The following is a 20,880-nucleotide window of genomic DNA, read 5'->3' on the forward strand; positions in this document are numbered from 1 at the left end:
TCTGTGCTTGATACCAGAAACAATGGCCCCTTCCGCACAAGCAAAATAATGCGTTTTCAAACCACTTTCACAACTGTTTGCAAGTGGATTTTGCTATTCCGCGCAGCTTCAAAGAGCACTGAAAGCAGTTTGAAAGGGCATTATTCTGCATGTGCGGAATGAGCCAATGATTATTATTCTTCTGAATGAGAATGCCAGGATTATCAGCATATCAGCAGCACTTGCTCCACGATGTATTTGCTGCATTTAATAATTTATCTCCTCAGACTCAGGGCAGCTAACTATGCAGCATTGGGTTGCAAGACCACAGTAACAGTCAAAGCAACAAGATTTAAAAATGCACAGAATTATAAAGAACGCATCCACATTTCCCCCCAAAAGCTTGCTATCCACCAAATACTTTCTGGAATAAGCCTGTCCTTCATGTGATTTTGAATGTGACAAGTAAGGGTGCCCACTGCACACACTCTAGTAGTAGTGGGGTCTGCAACCTGCAGCTCTCCAGATGTTCATGAACTACAATTCTCCTCAGCCCCTGCCAGCATGGGCCAATTGGCCATGCTGGCAGGGGCTGATGGGCCAGCAGGGTGTAGTAGTTAAAAGTAGAACTCTAGTTCCTGCTCCTCCACTGCAGCCTCCTGGGTGACCTTGGGCCAGTCACCAGTTCTCTTGGAACTCTCTCAGCCCACCTTCCTCACAGGTGTCTTGTTGTAGGAGAAGAAGCATAGCCAAGAAATGGGGAATTTCGACAAGATTTGTCTAAACCAAAACCATTTACAGCAACTAAGACTCGTGACAGCAGGCTCAAAACTCGAAATTTTAAACACAACAAACCAGCTACACTAACTTTCAACCATTTAACCTAACCCCAAGGTTTGTCTCCCAGGCCTGTTCGGAATGCTTTGGTGACAAGTGGTGGCTTTGCACAAGCTCACTAAGGGTGAGAATCCCGACCGGAGGGTTTCAAAGCTCACCTGCTCTTTCAGAGCCCTCCCAGGTAGGATAAGTTCTCTAGAATGTGGGGTTCTTCTTTAGAGATTTATCCCCATTCGGTCACAGGTTTCGCCTATATGTCAGGAATGACTAGACCAACTCTGGAATGGGACTCTGGCCTGGGAGCTAAGTCTGCCTGCTCAGTTCTCCCTGGGTCGTCCTGTGTTCGTGTGGAATCGAGATTAACTAATAAAGCTCAAAGGACTGATGGCTTGCACATCCTGTATTATTGTTGGCTTCAACAAGCCGACTATTGTTGGCTTCAGCAAGGCTGAAATGGGAGAAAAACTAGTTTGAAGAACGATATTGACTTGGTTTTCTTAAAGCAATAACTAGAGATAGGAAGACACTGGAGCTTTGGAATTGGAGGAGAATTTTCTTCTTACTGCATTTTTTTAGTGGAAAAATGGGAAATTGGAGAATTTGGGAGGGAGGGAGGAACTCCTGTGAAATATTTTCTTTTTTAGAATGAGTGAAGTACTTTTTTTGGGGGCTTTTTTCATTGTTTCCAATGGAAATGGGGGATGTTGGGGGAAAATCTGCCCCCCCCCCCTTTGGACTTGACAATGTTTTACTCAAAATGCACACTATGGAAATTTTCATGTAAGACAGTTTACAGCATTAAAGATTTGTAATACAGATGTAGACTGTATATACTGTAGAAAATATACTGTATACTGTAGAAATATGTAACATTTTCAGAACTTTTTTGTTTAGATGTAAATAATTTTGGCAACAGTTAACAAGCTGTAATGCAGTGATAGTGAACCTTTTTGAGACCGAGTGCCCAAATTGCAACCCAAAACCCAATTATTTATCGCAAAGTGCCAACACGACAATTTAACCTGAATATTGAGGTTTTAGTTTAGAAAAAATGGTTGGCTCCGAGGCGTGCATTGCTCGGGAGTAAGCTTGGTGGTAGTCGATAGCTTTGCTTTGAAGCAACAGTGCAACTCTTCCAAAGGGTGAATCACGACCCTAGGAGGATTTACTCAGAAGCAAGCCCCATTGCCAGCAACCAAGCTTACTCTCAGGTAAAGGATCGTGCTTTAGTTCTTTGCATGAAAATCAGTGGGGTTTAACAGCGCTTAATAGGGTTACCTACACTTCTTCCCCAAAACTAGGTCTTCGATTTAATGTTAAAAATCGAGCCCAGCGGCCCAGGCCAGCCTAGATGTGTGTGGGGTGGGTGGGTAGGGGGTGACTCTGTTTGCGCATACTCACAGAGAGGGCTCTGAGTGCCACCTCTGGCACCTGTGCCATAGGTTCGCCACCACTGCTGTAATGTGTTCAATAATAATACATTGTTAGAGGTTAGTGTTTTCACTGCTATGCATTTAAACTCAAAATGTCTGTAATCCTACCTATTGGACAGTGTGAGAATTTCTGTCCAAATAATATCTTTTTTTTTGTTTATTACAGAACTTGTTTTCTACACTGAATTTTTAACTTTTTCTTCTTCTATTTTGTTGCAAAAATTCAGATATATGTGTTGTGGTAGCATAGGGTACAGCAGTTTGCCACGCTTTCTTGGTGTTGTCTATACTTGCAATTTTTCTGACAGAAAAGGGAAATATTTATAATCCAGATAATGGTTATTTTTTACCCCTTTGACTACAAAATCTCAAGGAATTTTACATCTCTTTACAATGTCTCCCTTTCCCCCTTTCCATGGTCAAGAGCAATACAACTGTAGCACCTTGTCTGTCTCCCCCATGGCAATATACTTTGAAATAAAATTTCATTCCATTGAGAGGAACCCTCGTGCCAAATGTCATGTTGCTTTTGTCCTCTCCCAGTTCCTCCCAAACCAATTAAAGTGGATACAAGACTCCAGACTCTGGGGACGAAAGGGCAAGATGTTATGAGGACAGTTTGGAGACAAGTATCTGTAGCTGAAATATTTGTACATCATAGCTTTGGTGCTGTCTGACACTGATGACAAGATAATATATAATGCCCATTAGCACATAAAAGACCTGCATCCAAACAGATAAATACTAAAAATCAGTGAGACCTGTACAATCACACTAGCAGTAATAAAAAAATAGTAATCAACACTCAAACAATCAGACTGCAATGACCATAGTTAACCCCCCCCCCCCCATAATGTAGTAAGACTTCATATAGCAAAATTTAAAACAAGTCAAAATCAATTTGAACAAGGCAGGATAGAAAATCTACAAATGCCATAACAGTTCTGCAGCATTACCAAAGGCCTAGAAAAATACAGTTGTTTTCACCTGGTTCTGGAAGTTCAGAAGATTTGGCATCAGGTACGGGGAGGGCATGCCACAGTTAAGATACCACAACAGAGAAGTCCTATTTTCTGGTGTTCCCTTTGCTTGTCTCAGAAGATAGCACACAACAGGATTTCTGTCGACCCTGCAGGACAAGTCTAGAGGGAAGCAGGCATTTTTTTCACATGCCATATTCTCACGCAGTTGGGGGCTTTATGGTTGATAGACAGTGGTGGGATCCAAAAATTTTAGTAACAGGTTCCCATGGTGGTGGGATTCAAACTGTGGCATAGCACCAATGGGGCTGAGCAGTACACAACGGGGGTGTGGCCAGGCATTCCGGGGCGGGGCATTCCTGGGCGGGGCTGTGGCAAGGACACAGCCACCGCGATCACTGGAGTGGGAAAGCGCAGAGCAGGCTGCCACACACCACCGCCAGTGTACCTCCTGCTAGACTGCTTCAAGTTCCATTGCTGCTGAGAGGGAGTAACTAAGGCAAAAATCGCGTGGCAAAATCGCAATTAGTAACCCCTCTCGGCACACACAAATAATTAGTAGCTTCTACTCGGGAACCTTTGAGAACCTTCTGGATCCCACCTCTGTTGATAGGCATTCTGATCACATACACGCAATTTTTGCAAATGCAAGCAATGCACCAGAATTGTTCCAGGGAATTTCATCACATCTCTACATTGTTTCTGTAGGGCAACCAGCAAAAAGGTCAGAAGCAAGGACATGGTGCGGGAACATGGAAGGTTCTGGTGATTGCTAGAGCCAAGCACCATCACGTCTTGGAAGCCCTATGTTTTTGTAGAATTAATTGTAGCATGTGACATTTTCTGTTGAAGTACTATAAAAAAGTGTCTGGTGATATCAAGAAACCAACCATAGTTTATGGGGTGGTGGTTGTATTTTCACGTGTATTAATATGTGAAGCGATAGAGGAAGAAGATTACACAGAGGCAGCAGATCATATTAGTCTGTACAGCAGCATTGGCTGCACAACTTAATTTCGTAGAATATGTTGCATTTGGATAATCCGATTTATACAACTTTTGACTCTTCCCTTCTTCAACAGGGTATGCTGCTAAAGCGAAGTGGCAAGTCGTTGAATAAAGAGTGGAAAAAGAAATACGTTACACTCTCTGACAATGGCTTACTGACCTATCATCCAAGTTTGCATGTAAGTATACTGCATTTCCCTTTTAACAAATGGTGGTATGAGGCTGTAAAATAATGTATCAAATGGGACGGGGGGTTGAGTTGTGAGTCATAATCCAGTCAAGCCAAACGAAAGTCAGATTAATTAACCTTCTTGGGAGGCTGCCCTTAGAGAAGTTAACGTTGATGGTATAGCTACACTTCCTATACTTCCAAAAGGCCAGAAGAATATATGAAGTTCTGTGCTTGATACCAGAAACAATGGCCCCTTCCGCACAAGCAAAATAATGCGTTTTCAAACCACTTTCACAACTGTTTGCAAGTGGATTTTGCTATTCCGCGCAGCTTCAAAGAGCACTGAAAGCAGTTTGAAAGGGCATTATTCTGCATGTGCGGAATGAGCCAATGATTATTATTCTTCTGAATGAGAATGCCAGGATTATCAGCATATCAGCAGCACTTGCTCCACGATGTATTTGCTGCATTTAATAATTTATCTCCTCAGACTCAGGGCAGCTAACTATGCAGCATTGGGTTGCAAGACCACAGTAACAGTCAAAGCAACAAGATTTAAAAATGCACAGAATTATAAAGAACGCATCCACATTTCCCCCCAAAAGCTTGCTATCCACCAAATACTTTCTGGAATAAGCCTGTCCTTCATGTGATTTTGAATGTGACAAGTAAGGGTGCCCACTGCACACACTCTAGTAGTAGTGGGGTCTGCAACCTGCAGCTCTCCAGATGTTCATGAACTACAATTCTCCTCAGCCCCTGCCAGCATGGCCAATTGGCCATGCTGGCAGGGGCTGATGGGATTTGTAGTCCATGAACATCTGGAGAGCTGCAGGTTGCAGACCTCTGTAGGCCATTCCAGAGGACTTTTCTTGTCGTGGAACAAGGCCATGACCTGTCTGTTGTTGTACAGACATACTTAAGGGTAGGGGGCACCATGACTGTCTCAAGAATGTACCCAGCACACAGGAGTATACCGGGAGATGTTATTTGATAAGTATGAGGACAGAAGACTGTGGAGGACCTTAAAAGCAATAATTCACACTTGGCATTGAGCCCAGAAGCAAGTAGGTAAGTAATACAGTTAACATAGCACTGGGGTGATCGGTTTCAAGTGGTTGACCCCACTTTCCTGCTACATTTTATACCCATGAAATCTTGAGACATCTTCAAAGTTAGCCACACCTTACAATAAGCCAATCTGAAGGTTACTGTAGCGAGACTTAGTAACCTTCTATACAGAGGTGGGATCCAGCAGGTTCTCACAGGTTCCCGAGAGTAGGTTACTAATTATTTGTGTGTGCCAAGAGGGGGTTACTAATTGGTGATTTTGCCACGTGATTTTTGCCTTAGTTACGCCCTTCCTCTCAGCAGTAGCACGCAGAACTTGAAGCAGTCTAGCAGGAGGTGCACCGGCGTGCGTGGCAGCCTGCACCTGCGTGCAGTTGTTTCCTGCCAAAGGACCGGCGCAGCGGCTGCGTCCTTGCCACAGCCCCGCCCAGGAATGCCCCGCCCCCGTTGTGTACTGCTCAGCCCCATTGGCGCTACACCACAGTTTGAATCCCACCACCATGGGAACCTGTTACTAAAATTTTGGGATCCCACCACTGCTTCTATAGCATGTCTCAGAAAAAAGATGTTAGTAGTAGATGTTAGTTAGTCCTCTGCCACAGAACTCAACATGCTGGACATTGTTGGGGTAAAATGCCCTGCCTGGGTCCTAGTTCCTACCTAACTTTGCTCCCCCCAAATATTGGTAATAGTTGTGCAATTAAGTAAATGCTCTTGTATCAAAATACCATGTTCAATAATCCATAAAATAATGGTTTTGACAAAGGTAGAACATAAAAATGATTGATAATTCTCATATTTCTTTGGGTTGGTATTCTAATTCAGATGCATACAGTTTTCTCAACCCTTGCACTTCCACTGTCTTTATATCTTTTTCTAAAACAGAGTATAGAAAAGGGAAAAGTTTATGAACTAGATGTAGCAGAAAGAAGGCATTCCTAGCAGTACTGCTGACATTTATCATTAACAAAGCCAGCAAGTCAGTTGGTGTAGGGATAGAGTGTCGGAATAGGATCCAGGAGACCCAAGTTTGAATCCTCACCATGCCTTGTATGGAACCCCGGGGGACCTAACCTTCCTTGCTCACGGTTGCTGTGAGAATAAAATAGAGATAATGATGTAGGCTGGTTTGTGACCTCATTTGAAAGACACGCGGGGTATAAATTAAGCAAATAATAAATGAGGATGATGAAAACAAGCTGCTTGAAACGAGAGCTTAGCCCCAACAAAGCCTGGTAGATCAACACTGACCAAAGTAGTTATTGGAATATGAATCATTGTCTGGTATTGCCATAGTAGGTGAAGTCCTGTTTTAGAAGAAGAAGAAGAGTTTGATTTATTTTTATTTGATTTATTTATTTATTGGATTTAATATACTGCCCTATCCCCGAAGGGCTCAGGGCGGTGAACAATATAAAATATTATATATAAAAACATACATACAATTTAAAAGTTACATTCTAAAACCATGTCCCACGAAACCCATATCCGACCCTCCCCAGAAAGGAATAATAGGTCCCGATGATGTTAGGGACCCCTGTAGCCGAGGAGAACACCGTCAGCGGCTGGATGCTCTCCAGAAGCCCGGTGGAACAACTCGGTTTTACAGGCCCTGCGGAACTCTCCAAGGTCCTGCAGGGCCCAGACAGCTGGTGGTAGAGTGTTCCACCAGACTGGAGCCAGAGCCGTAAAGGCCCTGGCCCAAGTGGAGGCCAGCCGCGTCATTGAGGAGCCAGGGATCTCCAGTAAATTGGCCTCTGCTAAACGCAGAGGTCGAACCAGGACATATGGGGTAATGCGGTCCCAAAGGTACGAGGGTCCCAGGCCACGTAAGGCCTTGAAGGTCAATACCCACACCTTGAAGATGATTTGGAATTCAACCGGTAACGCAATGCAGGCAGGCACATATCCCCCTTTTTCTCCTATAGAAAACTCAAAGGGGCTTACAATCTCCTTGCCCTTCCCCCCTCACAACAAACACCCTGTGAGGTGGGTGGGGCTGAGAGAGCTCCGAAAAGCTGTGACTAGCCCAAGGTTACCCAGCTGGCGTGTGTGGGAAAGCCCAGGCTAATCTGAATTCCCCAGATAAGCCTCCACAGCTTAGGCGGCAGAGCGGGGAATCAAACCCAGTTCCTCCAGATTAGAATTCACCTGCTCTTAACCACTACGCCACTGCTGCTCATGGTATTTTAGCCCCTGGTATGGTTCTGATCCAGTGCAGGAGACATGCCACCTTTTTAGCGTTAGCCATTGGTGAAGGCTATATAATGGTTAAAAATGGTGAATGAACTCTTCATATGGAAATGCCATTAATCTTGCAAAGCAGGAGTTTCCCCTTGTGTAGGTAGACAGCTCCATTGGAGAAAGGTCTTTGCAACCAGAACAGAAACTGTGACGTGGAGCAAGCATACCTCCCTATAATTCTTATAAAATGATATGCATTTTTAATCGTTGCTTTACTTTTATTGTTGCTGTATTTTAATCACAGTGTCATTTTGAAATATGTTTTTTAAAAGAGATCTATTCAAAACAGAACTCTTAGAAAATCGAAGGAGGAGGAGTTTGGATTTATGCCCCACCTTTCTCTCCTGTAAGGAGACTCAAGGGGGCTTCCAAGCTCCTTTCCCTTCCTCGCCCCACAACAGGCACCTTGTGAGGCAGGTGGGGCTGAGAGAGTCCTGAGAGAACCGGGACTGGCCCAAGGTCACCCGGCAGGAATGTAGGAGTGCGGAAACACACCTGGTTCACCAGATAAGCTTCTGCCACTCAGGTGGAAGAGTGGGAAATCAAACCCAGTTCTCCAGATTAGAGTGCACCTGCTCTTAACCACTATACCACACTGGCTCTCTTAGGGGGAAGGGTGCTGCTCTACAGAATTCAGACTACATGTTGACCTTTCTTTGTACCTCTTCAGTTGGAGGTTGGGAAGACTGTCAGATACTTTTATACAGAAATGAACTATAGAGCAAGTTTCCCCTGCAAGAAGATGTCAGATTCATTCACGTAAATCCTAAGTTACCGAACTGCTCTGGATGTAGAACGTGCTCTAATTAGTTATAAGATGATCCAACAAATTCGAGCATACTTTATGTTATAAAAATTCCTCGTGCTACAAGTAGGAAGATTAATAGTCTGATTAGACTGGCATTTTTTTTCTTCTGACATAAGGGACACTAAGTAGTGGATTTTTTTTAACATAATCCTGCAGTGGGGATTGGTGTAGAACCACATGGATTATAGAGTTTCGGGTGCAGCCTGCCAACTTGAAAGGTTAGTTAATTACATAATTACTTTTTATTCTTTATTACTCTTTTGATTTTTGGGGGGGGGAACTTAAGGACAAAAGCAGCACACTTAAGTCAGGCAAAACAATAAAATGAAATTATGGTAAGTAAAATGTTTACTTTACTTATAATGGCTAGTAAAATGTTGGTTGGCATGTTGGCTAAAAATAATGAGCTAGTAAAATGTTCCTTCATGCTAAATATTTAGACGACTTTGGAATATTTTCCTCATTTACAGCATTATATATATCAGGAATTCTTGCCCTCACTCAGTGTCTTGCTGTTAGGGAAGGATACAGAAAGGGTAATGGCCGTTATATAACAGTCTATGTATTGAAGACAGAATCCAAATTGTCCCTTCCTTGTGAAAAGCGTAAAATATTTGAGGGGGGGGGAGATATTTTCTTCCAGCAACAGCTCCCACCACCTTTAACCTCTGCACTAGAGGAACCCTGACCTGACCTTGGGGGATGTCAGAGCTGCCATTGGAAGGGGGAACGAAAAAGTCCCCTTCCTGGCATATGGGGAGCATCTGTGCACGCCAGTCTCAATCTCTGATTCTTGGTAACATTTAAATAAAAATACTTGTTAATCAGAATTAAGTGTGTTTCCTTTAAAAACAATCAGCAGGTTTTTTTAAAAAGTGCTTAGAGCGTGTTTCATATCTGGTTAGCTAAGGATAAATGCAGTTTTCAAAATATTAATTGGAGTTCGTTCTCTGTCTGGGATCAGGGTATCATTTATATATTGGGTACATAGAGTTTCATTTTTTTAAAAAAATAATTAAAGTCTTGATTCCGTTCTAAGCGAAACAGACTTCACCGTATGTCTGTGCCCTAATAAAAATATCTGTGTTGCTGAGAGCTTTCTGGAAGGAAAACATAATTTTATTTTTTAAGAAGGTTCTCCGTGCACTACGATGCCAAGCATCTAAAGAGGGCTCTGTGTAATTACGCGGCTGCGTTCAGCAGTGTTTTATAAATATGTGTTTTTGGCGGGGCTCAAAACATGACTGCAGGTTTCCCGAGGTCTTTTTCGTAGAAGAAGGTAATCTCTTTCTTCAGGTGTGCCTGTGGCCCCAGTAGAAACCAATCAAGGTGCGATTTATGTTCATTAAGTGCTTGTCAAAACTGAAAAATTTTCTAATCAACAGCAATCTAACTGTATCCCCTTCAATGGCTGGGAGTGTCGCCTCTGCAGCATGGGCTACTTGCCTGTTACAACTCTAGGCTAGAAATCCGCTGATGATTACATTAGGCTAAGCTGCGAAGTAAATGAACCGTGTCTTATTTAGGTGCAACTAGCTTCACTGCCGTCCTGCCCTGCAGGGCACTTTATAGCATTTTATGGCTTTAAAATTAGTGTAGCTTCCCATTTGCTGCAGGGTGCTCCATGTTATGTCTTTGAATGCCATAAGCAAAGGGGGGGGGGTGTCTTTGGGCCCCCCTCCCCATTTTTCCTCTGCATTTTCGCAATTTTATTTTGCATCTTTTCCAGACGGCGTTTTGCAATAAAAAATGTCTGACTGCTTTGTATACCCGCAAAAAAAAAGTAGATGCATCAGCATTTGTCAGTCAGCAGACAAGGTTTTCCAAACAATGGTTAGCAGCGAACAGGAGAATTCCAAGTTTTTACCCGTTGCTCAAAATATCACCAAATCTCATTGCGTTCTGAAAGAAAATCTTGGCTTTAGCTGTACCTCTCTATAACATCTTCATATAAATTGCAGGTACATTTTAAAAATACGAGGAGCCCGCTAAGTTCTTTATTGACAGGGAAATAAAAATTCATCCTCTTGTTGTGCAGAGGCTTCATTAATCTCATAGAACTCTGATGAGCGTATTAAACAAACAAAATTAAAAAATGCATTAAACTTAGCCCTCTTAGCTCCTGCAGAAATAGATGTTGCTAATTATCCGAACTGTAAGAAGATGATTTGTCTTGTTTCATTTAAATTGTTTGAGGGGAGAAGATTTGGAACGGCGATGAAGTGCGCGCAGGTTTTCGGCGTTGGCTCTTTTTGAAAAGTGTAGTTAATATTTGTATTGGTTGTGGTGTGTTTGTAACAATTCCTGTGGGTCTGTCTAAGGTCAGATAGATGAGTTGGTGGGAAGGACTACGGAAAGGACATTGGCTGGGCTTCCTAGAGTTGTTACATCATCTAGTACAAAGTGATATTATAAAGATGTCCTGTTCCTGATAGTTATTTATTTTTAAATTAGGGTTTTCATCAAATCAGCAAAATAAAGGCAGAGCAGACAGTTGGCTTTGTGTGGTTTCGAAACTGTCCAGCAGGGCACAGTATGAAACAATGTAAGATAAACAGTTTTCTTAGAAGGAAATCTATCCTTCTTTCCATACAAGACATTTATACATAAGAATCCCTGCTTGTGTTTTGTGGTTTCGCATGCTTTGCTAGTCTGCAGCGCCTGCATAAAACTCTTGTCAATCAGTGTTTTAGCATTTTATTGCTGCTCTGTACCAACAAGAGAGGCCCTGCAGAATGATTTTATTCAGAAAAAATACCTGTGAACTTAAAATACGAACTAAGCAGCAACTGATTCAGTATTTTTAATAGACTGAATGCATCCTCAGTCCTCGCAGATTTGACCTTCATACATAGCAAAGATGTGTGGCTTGCAATACGAATTCTAAGGTGTTTCCCCCTTATTTCCCTTCCCTGTCTGGGAAGGAGACGAAGCCCTAGCTTCTGCTTGGGGGTGCTTTTACTTTCCTTTAGTTCTGGGGGAAAAAGCCTTGTCATCTCTCTTTTGCTTGTGGAATTGAAGGAAAACTCTCCACAGTCACCAGGTGTGGGGAAGAGACAAATGCCCTCTCTGGTTGGTTGGTTGGCTGGTTGGTTGGCTTTTGACATGCCTATCTTGCTTTTCTTCCACCATCAAAGTATACTTTGCCTGGATTTAGCATCAGCCAGACCCAGATTTGTTTAGCTTCATCAAGGTAGCTGTGTCAGTTTCTTAGTTCCACGGGGCCTGCAAGCCAAAGATGTTCCACCGGACTTTTGGCTGAGGCCACCTGCTGTCCTCTATTGCATCGTGCTGACCTCTCACCTACCTGCCATCTATTCCCTTGTTTACTATGTCTAATGTTGCTTCTTGCCCAACCCCTATCCTTGGACAAGGCAGAGGAACTGCCGAGACAGGGAGACATACATTATAGCAGTGGTTCTCAACCTTCCTAATGCCGCGACCCTTTCATACAGTTCCTCATGCTGTGGTGACCCCCAACCCTAACATTTATCCATTTTACAGATGGAGAACACTGATGCAGAGAGTCTTAGGCGACCTGTAGAAAGGAAGTGGATTCGACCCCCCAAAGGAATTACGACCCACAGGTTGAGAACCACTGCATTATAGCTTACTATGGGGCATTATTGTTTTTATTCGCCATCAGTAGATTTAACGCTTAGGTTTGAGTTGTGTTAAATTTTATACTGTTTTATTGAACTGTTTATGTTTTAAATCTTTGTAAGGTGCCCTGAGCCCAAGTTGGGAATTGGGTGGGATATAAATCCAATAAAATAAATCAAAATCAAGTCCCCTCTAACTATGCCCTAGGGCCGTGGTGGCGAACCTTTGGCACTCCAGATGTTATGGACTACAATTCCCATCAGCCCCTTCCAGCATGGCCAATTGGCCATGCTGGAAGAGAACTGATAGAATCCCTAACATCTAGATAAAATTACCCTACTGTTTCAATAGCTAAGCCTATGTTGCCACAAAGGAGGAAGACGACGTAAAAGCCTTGCCTTCGGTTCTGTTGCCAATCTCGACATTCCCATCATTTCTCACTGGCCTCTAAGGAAGGTGCCCACATGGTTTTCTATTATAAATAGGCAAGTAGGATGAATCGCATCTTTGTCAGCAAGTTCTGCAGAACATCCTATTTTGAGGAATTGTTCTGAAATAGGATAAAAGGTCACCAACGCTGCCACGTTTATGCATATATTTTACATTAGGTCTACTGTAAGTCAGTATGATCAGTTCTGAGGAGATTAAACATGCAGTGACATTCACGGGACAGTGGAAATGTTAGCTTCTCAAATAGTGTTGTGGTATGTGATTGTATTGGATTCCCATTCTCTCTTAATTTCTGGTGATGTATAAAAGAAATGCTTACGTGGCCATTTTGCTGGAGACAGGGGAAATATTCAATAACTTTTGCTTCTGGCTAAACCGGAATGTTCTTTAGATGGATTTTGTTGTCATTTTTTTTTTTTGTCTGTTGAATTCAGATAACTTTGATACTTGTATAATTGATATTTAGGCAGTTGTGGACATTATTGTACAATATGTGGTATAAATGTGTAACTAATTTTATTTCAGAAGAGACTTATTTAGGCAGAAGTTGGGTCAATTTACTTGGCTGTTCGTGCCTCAAAAAGTTTGATAGCTGATTCTTATGCCTTAAAAAGTATGAAGAAACTTTATAACCACTATCAAACTTTTCCTTGATATTCCTGAGAAGAAGTAAGGTGTTGATTATTTGAAAGTGTGTGGTCTTGACCGCTCATCACCCTTCTCATTCCTAAAGAACCCTGTCTCATGAATTCCCTCATCACTGTTATTGATTCATCCCTCACCCATGAGGTGAGTAAATGTTACCATCTCTGCATTTCCAAGGCAAAGTGTGTGTGTTTGTATTCCATTTCTAGCAACCAGTATCTTGGCTATAGTTAAAAGTTCCATGTTGTTTTCTTGATGCGGTCCAAGTACCCAAGAAAGATGTTAAAAGTGAATCAAAAGAAGAAGAGGAGGAGGTGGAAGCGTTTGGATTTATACCCCTCCCCCTTTCTCTCCTGTAAGGAGACTCAAAGGGGCTTACAATCTCCTTTCCCTTCCCCCTCCCCCAAAACAAACACCCTGTGAGGTGGGTGAGGCTGAGAGAGCTCCAAAGAGCTGGGACTAGCCCAAGGTCACCCAGCTGGCGTGTGTTGGAATGCACAAGCTAATCTGGTTCCCCAGAAAAGCCTCCACATCGCAAGTATCAGAGCGGGGAATCAAACCCGGTTCCCCAGATTAGAGTGCACCTGCTCTTAACCTCTATGCCCCTGCTGCTTATAGAAGATAATAGGTTTGCTTGGTAGGGTATGCTCACCAGCTGCACTGAAAATCTGCTCCATCTTTGGAATGCCTCCAACATTTTTCATTGATACTATTACGTATTTTACTGAAATGATGGGGGATAAGATACCAGCTTGTATCCTGCTGCTCTGCTGAACTAAATGGGAAGCTTTCTCACAGCCCAAAGACCCTTTGTCCAATTTACAGGGTTCTTCTTTCAATGAAGAAAAAAAAAAGGTAGAATATGTGCCACCAACACTAAAGAACTTTACAGTGATTTTTAAAAAACTTTAATGGATGAGGACATGCTGGGAAACTCTCAGCCTAATAGCATCACATCATGTGTTTGCATCACTGGGTGTGAGATGAATGGTTGTTACATATTTATGTGTAATTTTTGCAATGTGAGCCAGGCAGTGCAATCCGGGGGGGGGGGGGTAGTTGTAGCCAGGGACGGCGCAGCCAAGCCGCCCCCCGAAGGGGCTTGCTGCACTGCGGCCAGCAAGTCAACAGGGATGTTCCCCCAACTCCTGTGGAACTTCTTTATGCAGCTATGGGCTGCGGCCTACCTTTTTGCAAGCATAAGTCTGTGCTTGCAAATGGAGGCATTTCCAGGCCGAAAGGAAGCTGACTAAAGCCCGCCCTGCCCTTGGGAATGCCCCTTTCGGCCCCGGTGCAGGCTTCTATGCCAGAGGAGTCCTAACATTGTGGTGGTTCTGGCACCCAAGTGCCTCCCTGCTGCATGGCTCTTCAGCCTCAGTATAAGTGCCTCTGCTTTGGCATAAATGCCCTTATGGTTGTGCAAAAGGGCATTTGTTTGTTTGTTTGTTTGTTTATTAATTATTCATTTTATATAGCACCCTGAAGGGCTCTGGGCGGTGTACAACATAAAATACAACAAGTAACAAATGGAGCACAGAAGCAAAATACAAATGGTAAATTAAATAATACAGGCTCCATAAACTATAAGCTCTAAAAACCTCTTAAAAACAGTGTTACAAAGTTATCAGCGTCCACATTAAAACCCTCATTAGGAAAAAACCCCGTTATCAGATGTGGAATCCAGCCAGTTCTCACCACTGCTCTAGAAGTGGTTACTAAATTTTTCTGAGTGCCGAGAAGGGGTTACTAAAGCTACCTCCCTGCCCAATAGGGACTGGAGGTGCGTGTGTGCGGCGGCGCCACTGTTTGAATCCCACCACCATCGGAACCTGTTATTAACCTTTTTGGATCCCACCACTGCCCGTTATCCCCTGTTATCATACCACCTCCTCCTGAGGGGTTTCACCCAGCCTCCAGGGGTGAGCTGTTAGTGTAACAGTTGGAACCGTTATGGTCCAGTTATTAGCCTGTGAGGGCTGAAGACCACGATTGTGGTCTGGAAATAATCCAAGCGAACCTCCCTCATATGTTTTGATGATCCCGAGACCTGACTACCTTTGCTGGGCTTGGGATGCTGATGTACTGTAGTGAGGGAGGGTGCTTCACCATTGCAGTGTTTTGAGAAAACTTGTGCCCGTCATATTGCAGCAGTGATGTCAAGGGCTGGAATCCATTTGGCTGTTTGTTGTTCCCTTTTGCATACAGTAGTCAAGTCAAGTCAAGTATTTATTGTTTGAGCCATTGGCTATAACAATACAGAGATACATGCAGTTAAGAGACCCTGTTTTCTGCTTGTGGCATCTTTGAGTCAGGTTTGTGTTTATCCCAACATTATCACTGCATCGTCCTGCCCGGGAGCCACAGAAACACCTCAAGTTTTGTCTGTAAAATGTTGGCGACCAAATAGGTCCGTGTTGGTTTCGATAGAGGAGGATGCTTATTGGAGAGAAAACACCCTCTTTGTCTTTCTTCCTGTACATGTCACCTGTCAGGATGACCAGATCACATTCTAGATCTTCTTCCGGATAAAATTGAACTGGATCCAAAATGGGTTTCATCCAGAGCTACTAAAGAATGATGCATTTCCTCTATCTTGAACACCTTGCCCCAAAAGAGATTGGGATTATTCATGGGAAAATAGATACTTTGAGAAGGCAGGAGATACCATGTTTCTCCGAAAATAAGACAGTGTCTTATATTAATTTTTGCTCCCAAAGATGTGCTATGTTTTATTTTCAGGGGATGTCTTATTTTTCCGCTCCACAGCTGCATGCTCTGGTGTTCCGTTCGACGGGCATGCTTCCAAACAAAAACTTTGCTATGTCTTACTTTCGGGGGATGCTTTATATTTAGCATTTCATCAAAACCTCTACTATGTCTTATTTTCAGGGGATGTCTTATTTTCGGAGAAACAGGGTAACACCTAGAGATTAAAGCACACTTCTAGCAGAAAATGCATTGTATTCCCAAGAAAGGTTAGTTAAGGCAATAAGTACCTTATTATTGTACTTTTAGGGCTCAGGGCAGCGTACAATCTCAAATACCTGGTCTTTAGGTATTTAAGAGAAATCAAAGCCACGTCATTTAGTCTAGCTATCCTGCCTCATTTTAATATTATTTATTAATTAAAATATTTATTGATGTGTTAATCAAAATATTTCTATCCTGTCTTTCCTATTGCCTCAAAGTGGCTTACAAGTCATTATCAAAACAGTACATTTTAAAGCCAAATTTGAAAAACCCGAATACCCTCCTCCCCACTCAGAGATGTCTGTTGCTTGTAGGTCCTCCAAGGTCTGGCTGGCAAACAAACAAGCCTTGCAGCACCTCCAGAAGGTCTCCAGTGAGGGGTTCCCCCTAACCTCTTCAGGGAGCCCCTTCCTCAGAGTGGGAGCCACGATAGGAAAGGCCCTGGCCCTGGCCAATGCCAGTCGGGCCGCTCCAAATGAGTGAACAGCCACCTTGTGGCAGCTTAAAGGCGGTAATGACCATACGGGAGGATATGTGAGACCCAGGCTATGAAGGACGTTAAAAGTCGTAATCAGCATCTTGAATTGAACTAGGGCAGAGGTGTCCAACTCTGGCGCTTCAGATGTTCATGGAAATGTTTGCCATTTTCTTGATTATATGCCTAATAAAGGTTCTGGACTGGAATGTTCATGGACTACAATTCCCATCAGCCCCCAATTGGCCATGCCAGCAGGGGCTGATGGGAATTGTAGTCCATGAACATCTGAAGCGCCAGAGTTGGACACCCCTGAACTAGGTTATATATTTGTTTTACATGTTTTTTGCACCATTTTGAGCAATGCAGTTGAATCCAGGTGGGCACATTCCCCTCCCTCCTGTATTTTCTTCCACTTACTTTAAAGTGAGCTGGTGGGGCGTAGTGGTTTGAGCGTCTGAAATGATCAGGGAACCCAGATCTTCTGCTCCCGACCTGAGTTTGATCCCAACGGAAGTTGGTTGCTGGTAGCCGTTGGGACTGAGCTGTTGACTCAGCCTTCCATCCCTCTGACGTCGGTGAAATGAGTACCTAGCTTGCTGGGGGTAAAGTGTAGACGGCTTGGAAAGGCAGTGGTAAAACCACCCTGTAAAAACATAATCTGCATAGTAAACGACATGATGTGACATCACCCCATCTGTCTTGCGCAAGCGACTACCTTCCTTTAAAGCTTGCCACTTGACCCTGGAACAATTATTCTCTTTTTCTCGGTCTCAGCTACCTTACCAAGATGGGGATAAGATGGAGGACAGGGTAGGCTGTACATCTCTTGAGCTCCTTAGAAGGAAGGATGGAAGAAGGAGGAGGAGTTTGGATTTATATCCTCCTTTCTCTCCTGTAAGGAGACTCAAAGGGGTGTACACTCTCCTTTCCCTTCCCCCCCACGCAGAGGAGTAGTTTCAAGGGGGGGCGTGATGCACCAGGTGCCCCTCCTGTGTGTGGGGGGGACAGAGGACGCACCATTTCACTGGGCGCTTTTCCCCCTTGCTACACCTCTGGCCCCACAACAAACACCCTGTGAGGTGGGTGAGGCTGAGAGAGCTCCGAAAAGCTGTGACTAGCCCAAGGTCAGCCAGCTGGCGTGTGTGGGAGCGCACAGGCTAATCTAGCTCCCCAGATAAGCCTCCACAGCTCAAGCAGCAGAGTGGGGAATCGAACCCGGTTCTCCAGATTAGAGTGCACCTGCTCTTAACCACTATGCCACTGCTGCTCCCACAACATAACAGACGGAAAACTTATTATAAAATGGAAGTACTGACAGAAATTAAACAAAACAGTAGTCACTGACTATGGTCGCTGTTTGAATTGAGGCGGTTACTTTCTGGTCTGAAATAGGTGACAGCTTTCTCGAGGCCACATGGCTCTGATAAGCACGAGCCTCTTTCGGCACGTGTTGTAGCATTTGCAGGCAGTGGTCACTTGGGTAGTCAAATTAACACCCCGGCATCTGTGTGCGTGTGTACCAAATGCCAAGGGTGTCCTCAGGAAGGAAGGTGATGGCCCTTGAGAGAGTGAGTGGATTTTAAGGATTTGTTGATGGATTAATGTGTTTTTGAACTTAACTTCAAGAACTACACTGCCCACAGCTGACTAAGATGAAGTTGCCAGCTTTTGAGAACCACAGGCAATTCCACACGCAGCATTTGGCTGCCGCGAGAGACCGTTTGCAGATCTCAGGTTACCAGAGATTTGCATAGATGCTAAGCAGGAAAAAAGAAGGTATTTTCCACCCACAGGGCTGTTTGTCACCTAATTGTTCAAAGCCAATTGGAGCCTCTGTTGTGTATCATTATTTCTGTCGGAGTCTGTTTGGTGCGCCGAAGCCCTGACGTCTCGCATCTGCCCCCGTGTAGACATCCCAGCTGCCCAAATCCCTCGCAAGCAGTCCCCCAGAAGGTGGTGACCATGTTAAGCCATCCTCCTATCAGCAAGCAGGAGCTCTGGGCCTCTGACACAGCCCTGGATTGCTAGCAGGTTTCTCTCATTGCGCCTCGTTTGCATCTGGGGCATCAATTAGCATGTTTGTTGAGGCTAATTGAATGAAACTCAATCATAGCTCTTAATTGCTTGACTATGTGAAAAGAAATCACATTAATGCAGCTAATTAAGTGTACGGCAATAGATGCAACATAATTAGGAGTGAAATGTGAAAAACAAGCGATAGCAAAAGGTGCGAGAGCCAAGGGGTGCCTGGGATTTGGAAGGCTCAGCCATCTTGTCGTCGATACGTTCGGAGGAGGGCCCCAGCTTGCGCGAGGTTTTTGTTCCCCGACACCGCTAAATTATGGACGCGGAAAATTTGAGAAGGAAAAATGTAAATGGCTTTGCAATTACTACTTTTTCAAGCTGTTGAGGGGCCGAAGATCGCACTTCTGGGGTGGGCCACTGTTGAGTGGGCTTGGGGGACTTGTTAAGTGCTGTTTAAAAGTACTTGGCTTTGAATTACCCTCAAAGCTTGTTAAAGATCCCCCCCCTTTTTTTTTTCTGAGATCAGCATTTTCTACAACTAACATCTAGGGGATTTTCTTTTTTTTCACCCTGTAGCATTTGCATATCAAAATCAGTCTCTCTGTCTTCTCGTTAACAAAGCATATTACAGATGATCAGATTATCTTCATCCTGCTCTGGTGTGATCGTACCATCAATCACTGCTCCTCTGAACCCGCAACGTCCACAATGCAGGCTTTTATTTCTCCAGGATACCAAGATCTGATAAGGAAATGTGTGTTGGGGTCCTGCTGGAGGGGAATTCATTTATTTATGTGCTCGATTTATATATCACACTTCTCATTTTTTTTAAAAGTCCCCAAAGCAGTTTACAGCTTGTGTTAGACTACAGTTTTTAAAATACAAAAAAAGGAGCGTAGACAATTGGCAGGAGATAAAAACAAACCAAATCTGGCAGCCGTGCAGGGATAAAGTAATACAGGTTAGTAAGAAAAAATAGTTTGATCAGCGTAAAATAACAACAGAGATAATCAGGCAACGATAAAAGCAGCAGAGACAGTGGCAAGTGTGAGGAGTCTGACCTGCCTGTGAAATACTGATAAAAATGTCCTGTATGTATAAGTACAATTGATTTAGGGCAGTGGTTCTCAACCTTCCTAATGCCGCCACCCTTTGATACAGTTCCTCATGTTGTGGTGACCCCCAACCCTAACATTTATCCATTTTACAGATGGAGAACACTGATGCAGAGAGTCTTAGGTGAGCCCTGTGAAAGGGTCGTTCGACCCCAAAAGGGGTTCCAAGCCACAGGTTGAAAACCACTGATTTAGGGCATAGGTGCATGCTGGCAGGGGATGATAGGAACTGTAGTCCATAACATCTGGAGGGCCACGAGTTTGACACCTGTGATTTAAGGCAACCCCAGCAAAGGGCTTTCAAGGAAAGGGAGAAGCAGAGGTGGTTTCCCATTGTCTTCCAGTGCACAGTTTTCCTTGGCAGTCCCCCATCCAAGTACCAGCCCTGCATAGCTTCCAGGATCACATGCGGCTGGGCTATATACCATGCTGCTTTCTCTCCCAAAAGTTCGTTACAGCTCAACAAGATCTCCGGCCTTGTTAGTCCCTGGCCCACAGGGGAGAGGAAGACATTCTGCAAAGGAAAAAACCATAGGACTATTTTCTTCAGCTGTGAAATGTTTCCTGTTTTCATGCTTTGTATTCAGTAATGGGATTGTTGTGTATGACAGAATTAAAGAAATATTTCATTAATATTTTAAATACGTCACCAGTGTTCAAACTACTATTGTTTTCCCTGAGTTTTTGATTTGTATTCAAAAAGCCCAGGTTGAAATAATCGCTCAGCTCTTTTCTAAAGTTCTTTTCCTAAGCTAAAGTGTGCCCAACTAGCGAGAATGTTAGAACTAGATCATAGGGAGAACTGCAGTTTAGTATAGAAACAAATGGAGTTTTCTGTACTCTTTCGGTGATTTTGTCTGACGCCTCTAAGCTAGCTACCGAACTGTTTCTACATTCCTCTGAAGATGCCAGCCACAGATGCAGGCAAAACTGACACAAGTTGACAACGTAGGAACGTCTGAGCAAACGCAGAGTGCGGCAATAACCACTACTTTGGGAGTTCACTCAATGAAAGGATGTATTGGCATTGGTACACTATATACAGTTTAAACGAACAGAGCC

At 43.6% G+C, this 20,880-nt stretch overlaps 1 protein-coding gene across 4 annotated transcripts in view; it reads left to right on the top strand.

The window, feature by feature from the left end:
• The window catches only part of AGAP1 (ArfGAP with GTPase domain, ankyrin repeat and PH domain 1), a 426,302-nt gene that overhangs the window by 211,996 nt on the left and 193,426 nt on the right, over positions 1 to 20,880 (top strand). For all 4 annotated transcript variants that reach the window (XM_048500437.1, XM_048500447.1, XM_048500456.1 and 1 more), the window contains one exon: positions 4,312 to 4,416. In XM_048500437.1, coding sequence (XP_048356394.1) covers positions 4,312 to 4,416 — 105 coding nt within the window. The remainder of the gene's footprint in view (positions 1 to 4,311; positions 4,417 to 20,880) is intronic.

Source organism: Sphaerodactylus townsendi, linkage group LG01, assembly GCF_021028975.2.
Source record: "Sphaerodactylus townsendi isolate TG3544 linkage group LG01, MPM_Stown_v2.3, whole genome shotgun sequence".
NCBI classification, from domain to species: Eukaryota; Metazoa; Chordata; class Lepidosauria; order Squamata; family Sphaerodactylidae; genus Sphaerodactylus; species Sphaerodactylus townsendi.